The 7,386-nt window shown below is 36.1% G+C and overlaps 1 protein-coding gene across 1 annotated transcript; it reads right to left on the reverse strand.

The window, feature by feature from the left end:
* Positions 1-5,899: 5,899 nt before the first annotated feature.
* On the reverse strand, positions 5,900-6,826 carry LOC124977892 (olfactory receptor 4N5). The gene has a single exon (XM_047541809.1). The coding sequence runs from the start codon at positions 6,824-6,826 to the stop codon at positions 5,900-5,902; it is 927 nt and encodes a 308-aa protein (XP_047397765.1).
* Positions 6,827-7,386: the final 560 nt, after the last annotated feature.

A 7,386-nucleotide genomic window follows, 5' to 3' on the forward strand; every position in this document is an offset into this window, starting at 1 on the left:
CCTGAAAGTTAGAGTGCAGGGGTGCAGTGGGGATATCAGAGAAATGCCACAGAGTGGCATGCATAGAGACCTAGCATGGGCTTATAAAGGAGGTAATGATGCACATGGTACCTACCATCCCATCTTCCATATTAAGACCAACCATAAACCAAGGAGGACATCCAATGGCAAGGAAAGAGTAAGTAAGAATGCCCCACTATTTCCCACTATTTCCAAGGAAAAATAAAGAATTTACTGTAGAGAAAGATGTGACCCTTACAACGCTTAGCCCAGTTTTGGAAGCTGCTGCATTATCCCATGAAAGATCCCAGTTCACATGGTGCCACCCCATTCAGTATCTGGCTACACAGAACCATCTTGAGACCACACTGATCTGAAGAAATTGTTAGATGAACCCACCCACCTTCCTGTCCCTCCCCAGTAAACAGCTGAAGTTACTTCCCACCCACTCACATCCGCAGGGAGCAGCTGGACAGCCTACCGTGAATGTATTGAGCTATTGAGTTTCACAAAAGTGTCTGCACAGTCCTTAGACACAGATGGATACTCCACCTGGGTACATTTATGCAGCTCAGTTATTGCATAGCCATCGGAAACTGAAAAATGCTCAATCCTACTGTCAGGAGCACAGAACTTTGTCTACTTGGACCACCTTAGCATTCCCATCCCCACGCAACACTTGAAATCTGAGAGCTGTGTTGCCTCTACCAACTGAGCTATATCTCCAGCCCTGCCTCTATTATTACAGCAGCTGTTCCTTGCCTGCTGGGGCCTGAGAGAGTGGCCATAATACCAAATGAACCAGGGAAATTGTTGAATGCTCCCTACCCACAACTATCTCATGCTGCACACAGAGATGAATTCATTTTGCATAAAAAATCTGCTTCTGACCCTAGTCCACTGAGATGCTTACTGTTATCATAAATAATGATTTCAGATGGAGAAACTACATGGAAATCACCGTTTTGTTCACACCTGGAACCAAAGCTTACATCACTTCCCAGTTGATATTACAGAATTCATCACCAGGGTAAAGTGTTTTACTATAAAAGTCACTGTATAGAATTAGTAAAGGCAAATATCAATATAGATAAACAAGAAGCATGAAAAAGAAAGGTAATATGACACCTGCATGGAATCACAATAATAGTCTAGTTACAGACCCAAAAGAAAAGGAAATCAATGAATTGCTTAACACTTGAAAATATTCATTTTAAGAAAACTCAATGATGTACACAAGAATATGGAGACATAATTCAAAGAAATTAGGAAAATAATTAATGATTAGAATGAACTAGTAATTATAAGACAGAATCCAAAATTCTTGGAAGTGAAGAATAAATAAAATAAAATAAAAATAGAGTTGTGAACTTAAACAACAGACTAGATCAAACAGAATAAAGAATTTTTAAATTTAAAGACAGGATTTTTAAAAAAATAATGTAGTCAGACAAAAAATTAATGAGAAGGGGAATTCAGATTTGGGGGACATGAGACTTGATGAACAAACATTTGCATTATGGAGATTCTAAAAGTGGAAGAGAAGAAATGAAAACATATTTAATTAAAAATCTAAAATATTCCTGAATCTTAAAAAAGATAGAGATATCCAGATGCAGATAACTTACAGGATCCCAATTAGATTTGACCACAAAGATTGTCCCCAAGGCATAGTATAATCATACTGTCAAAAATTAAAAGCAAAGGCAGAATTCTAAAAATAGAGAAAACTGTCAAGTGAATTCTAATGGAATCTTCATTAGACTAAGATGAGCTTTCTCTGTGGAAACATTACAGTCTAGAAGAGAATGCCATGGTATATTAAAAATTCTGAAAGAAGTAACTCAACCAAAAATATTATACCCAACAAAGTTAACCTTTTGACATCAAGGAGAAATAAATTATAACTCACATATGTGTAACTGGAGAGAATTCACCACCAGACTGTCCTTACACCAAACTTAAGAACATTCTATTGCTGTCTATAAAAAATACTTCACCAGTAAAGACACACATAAACTAAAACAAAAGAATATAAAAAGGGATTCCATGCAAGTGGAAATAAAAAGTTAGCAGGAATAGCTATACTTCTACCAAACAATACAGATCTGTAGTCAAAAAATGACAAAAGAGAATTCCTATATAATGATAGGGAATCAATACAAAAAAGGAAACAATAATGTAAATATACATATATCCAATACTGGAGTACCCAATTTTATGAAGAAAAGATTATTAGATGTAAGAGAACAGATATGTTTCAACACAATTAATAGTTATACATTCATAATGGAAAGATCATTCAGAAAAAAATCAACAAAGGAACATCAGAGATAAACTATATGGTAGACCAAGTGGACTTAACATATATTTGCAGAATATTTCACCAGTAGCTGCAGAATATATATTCTGGTCAGCAACTGAGACATTCTCCAGCATGACCAATATGTTAGGTCACAAAACTAATTTTAATAAATTAAAAAGTGTTGAAATCATATGTCTTCTCTGACCACAACAGAATCTGTACAATTAGACATTAACGAGACATGATTTACAAATAGTACAAGTACCTGGAAATTAAATAATGTGCTCTTGAATGAACAAAGACACAATAAAGAAATTGTTAAAAGTTAAGAATTTTCTTAAAAAAACAAATAAAAGGAAGTACAGCATATCAAAACATATGAGAATGCAAATGCAGTACTAAGAAAAACTTTCAAAGCAATAAACATGCATGTCAAAAAATGGAAATAGTTCAATTAAACAACCTAATGATGAAACCCAAGGGATTAGAAAAGCAGAAAAAAAAATTCACAGAAAGAAAATAAATTAACAAAGATCAGAGCAGAAATATAAAAATCCATAAAGAATATAAAAGATATCAAAGTGGAAAGTTCTTTTAGAACAAATAAACAAACTTTAGTTAGATGAATCAAGAAAAAAAGAGATTACCTAAAAACGAAAATACTAAAACAAATGCAAATAAATACAAAGGAGAATTATGGACTGCTATGAACAGCTATTTGTCAATACATTTGAAAACCCAGAAGAAATGTATGAATTTACATACATATAACATAGTGATATTGAACTGTAAGGACATAGAAAATGAACAGAGCCAATAATGAGTACCAAAATTGAATTAGTAACAAAGAGACAACAATGAAAAACCTAGAACTGGATGCTTTCACTGCTGAATTGTACAAAAACTTCAGAGAAGAACTGATATCAATTGTCTCAAACTATAAGCAAAAAAAAAAAAAAAAGAAAAAGAAGAAACTCTTCTAAGCTAATTCTATAAGCCTATCCTCCCTTGATAGCAATACCAAGAAAAAAATATAACAAAAAGAAAACTATAGACCAATATCTCTAATAAATATAGATACAAAAATTCTCAAGAAAATTCCAGTAAACAGAATCCAATAGCACATCCAAATCCATGATGCTGTTGTATTTTCCTTGAACATTCATGGTAGAACATACAAAATTCTATGAAGGTATCACAGACTTAAGGAAAAAGTCATATTATTTAAGAAAAAAAGCCATTTATTAAGGAAAAAACCATATTATCTCATAGATGCAGAAAAAGCATTTGGTAAAATTCAACATGATAAAAATAAACCTTCAAAAATGTTATATCTAGAAGGAATATACCTCAACACCATAAAGGCTATATATCTCAAACCCACAGTCAACATCATGCTGACTGGAGGAAACACTGAAAAAAATTTTTTTTCTAACATCAGGAACAAGACAAGGGTAGAATGGTGGTTACCAGAGGCCGTGGAGAGTAGGGGTAAGAGGCATGGGGCAAGGTTGATATAGCATAGGAAGCTACAGTGAGATAGGAGCAAGACGTTCTGTTGTGCTATTGAATAGTAGTAGTATGACTCTAGACAACAATAATGTATTCTACACTTTTTGAAGTGTAGAGGAAATTGTTTTGAAAGTTTTACTATGAAGAAATGATAAATGAGAATATGAATGTCTTTACCCTGAGTTAAAAATTGCACAATGTATACATGTATCAAACCATCCCATGATACCTTCTTAATATGTACTATCAGTTTTTATGTATCAGAGAAAAGATAATTTAATTACAAATCTCATCAGTGAAAAATGGTAAAAATTAATGACATAAATAGAAAACTGCAAGAAGAAATAGACAAATGCCACAAAAGCAGTTAAATAGCACAGTTAGGGTAGGTGACATATGTAATTGAAAGTTTCTTTGATAATGAGTTGTAGTTTCTGTTGAGCCTGATTTGTGTTGTTTCCTTTGATGCATGTTAAGTCATGTATGTATTACAAAATTTGCAAGTAACATTGTCATAAAAAAAAGTCTTTATCTAAACCTCATTTAAATATTTTTTTTAAAAATCTCTTAAAAATATGTAGTTGGGTATTATATTCTTTCAGCAACCGAAAGATGCCACCCCATCTCTGGTTTTCATGTTCCTATTGTGGATAAAGTTGTCAATCTTGCTGTTGCTTCTTTGGGTTTCCTCATCACAGTATTTCCTGGAATTCTCTCTTTTTTTGAAGGGGCCGTACCAGGGATTGAACTCAGGGGCACTCAACCACTGAGCCACATCCCCAGCTCTATTGTATTTTATTTAGAGACAGGGTCTCTCTGAGCTGCTTATCACCCTGCTTTTGCTGAGGCTGGCTTTGAACTCTCCATCCTCCTGCCTGGGCCTCTTGAGCTTCTGGGATTTCAGGTGTGTGCCACATGCCTGAGATTCTCTCTTTATTTTGATTTTTATGTGTCTTACATTGATTTGTCTGGGTCTCTTTTTGTTGTTTATTCTGTTTTTGTTTCAGTGTTTTTTTTTTTTTAAATCTGAGTTGATGTCTTTACCAGTTAGTCAAAATCATTGGTGATTATCTCTTCAGGTATTGTTCTTTCCCATTCTCTCTTTTACCTATTTACTTGGACTTCAATTACACATAGGTTTCAGTCTCATTGTTCTTCTAGCATTTTTATTAAATTATGAATATTGTTTATTAAAAACTATTAATTATACATGCTCCAGTTTATGCTACACTCCCCAGAAAGGGTTCATTCATCTTACTACAAGATCAACACAGTGGAAGTAAATACCCTAATGCTATGTTTCTCATTGAGGAAAAGATTCCCTTTATGGAACATTTGGTGGTATGCAGAGATAATTTTGTCGTTACAATGAAGAAGATACTAGAAGTACCAAGTAAGTAGACATCAAGTTTACTGCAAAAGAATTTACAGATCACATGAAATTAGGTGGCCTTAAATGATGAGAGTCAAATTGACAAATTCTACCTTACTTTAAACACAGATGTTTGGTGGTTTAAAGCTGAGTTTTAGCATTCATATGATTTAGTCTACTTTGGGTTTATCTATAAACTTCCAGGATTAAAAAAAAAAGACTAAGACATATTCTCAAGACTTCTAATTTACTTATACAAGATTTACATTAAGAAATGAGGGAAGTGGGCCAAGACTACAGAATACAAAATTTCCATTTTGTACCATAATATCTAGTAGTGATATATTAGCTCTAAATTATTTTCCTGATCACAAGCTATGGCTGAGGTTCTGGAATACTGGAGACAGCAGCCAAATGACTTCTGCATTACCGGCATCCATAATTGCTATGAGGATAGTAACTTATTATGACAGTGGCTCCTTAGATAGCTCTCTGATATTATTAATAGTTTTACTTGTCTTGATACACTTGAATGCAACCTCAGGAGACCTAGAATCTTACCTGTCTCATCCATGTGCCTAGAATAGTGTAAGAAAATAGCAAGTGTTTAATAGAGTATTTGCTAAATGACTGATTCAGAGAATAAATGAAGACATGATTTATTTAACTCAAACTGCATTTTCTTCCTTTTGTTTTTCTTATTATATTATTCAGCAAACCACATACTGACTTAACAGCTTTATCATGGAAGCTTTCACTTCCTGGTTGCGAAGTGTATAAATCACAGGGTTCAGCAAAGGAAAGATGACTATGTGGAAGAGAGAAACCACTTTGTCAGCTGGGAAAGCCCTGAAGGGGCGAGTGTAGATAAAAATGGCAGGTCCAAACATGAGGAACACAATGATAATGTGGGTGGTGCATGTGGAGATAGCCCTGCTCTTCCCTTCTGAGGAGTGTCCCTTTACTCTGCAGAGGATGACAGCATAGGAGGCCAGGAGGCCCAGGAAGCACAGGAGGGTGAGCAGGCCACTGTTGGAGACCATCAGGAGCTCCACCACAAAGGTGTCAGTGCAGGCCAGCTTGATGACCTGTGGCACATCACAGAAGAAGTTGTCCAGCTGGTTTGGGCCACAGAAGGGCAAGTTCAGGATAAGGGCCACTTGTACAATGGAGTGGGCAAAGCCCCCAAGCCACAGAGCCAACAACAATGCATAGCAGACCCTGGGGCTCATGACTGTTGCGTAGTGTAGAGGCCGACATATGGCAATGTAGCGGTCAAAGGCCATGACCACAAGAAGGAACATCTCCCCTGCTCCAAGGAAGTGCAAGAAGAAGAGCTGGGTGATGCAGCAACTGTAGGAGATCACCTTCTTCTCAGAGAAGAAGTCCACCAGCATCCTGGGAGCCACAATGAAGGAGTAGGAGGCATCCAGGAAGGCCAAGTTGCCCAGGAAGAAGTAGAGGGGGGCTGCAAGTCCAGGATCTGATTTTATAGTAAGAATGATAAGAAAATTTCCAGGAAGAATTACAAGGTAGAAAACTGAGACTAGCACAAAGACCAGGAGCTGAGCATCTTGAGACTGGGTCAGACCAAGGAGGATGAATTCTGTTACCACTGTGCCGTTCCCTCTCTCCATCACTTCTCATTCTGTGGAATAAAAACAAAAGCAAGTGTCATCTGTTATAGATGACAGATCAGAGGCCCACACCAGATAAAAGCAATATCTGCCACAGCCAACACATCCTAGTTAAATACGGCTTATACCCCAGAACACTTCTCTGTCCGGGATCAGCCCCTCTCTCCTTCCAATTTCTCACCAAGGCACTGTTCTTCTAGTTTCTCACACATTCACCTTTAGTCATGTGCTTCTGTATAACTGTGTTTCTGTAGGATTCTAGGCCATTTTGCTTGGGGTATGTTAGAAATTTCCCATTTAAAGGAAAATTTACCCATTATCTAGGTTGTCCTTTCTGCGGAGAGGTAGGCTTATTGTTGTTTATAGCTGTTCATTGTTTCTAATTGTTAGATTTTGGCCAGGTTTGGGTTCCTTCTATTTATCCTCAAAGAACAAAGTGCTTTTGCACTTGCTTTTCTACTCAGTTACTGTGGAAGCCTGAGTTCCTGCTTGCTCTCTTTCTGTTTGTGTTCTGAATTTGTGTATTGCTGGTTTCCAATCCACGGCTCTGATTTATTGTT

Source organism: Sciurus carolinensis, chromosome 2 (genome assembly GCF_902686445.1).
Source record: "Sciurus carolinensis chromosome 2, mSciCar1.2, whole genome shotgun sequence".
In the NCBI taxonomy this organism is placed as follows: domain Eukaryota; kingdom Metazoa; phylum Chordata; class Mammalia; order Rodentia; family Sciuridae; genus Sciurus; species Sciurus carolinensis.

Coding starts and splice junctions, on each gene's coding strand:
- LOC124977892 (XM_047541809.1), bottom strand. CDS start 6,826: ATGGAGAGAGGGAACGGCACAGTGGTAACAGAATTCATCCTCCTTGGT.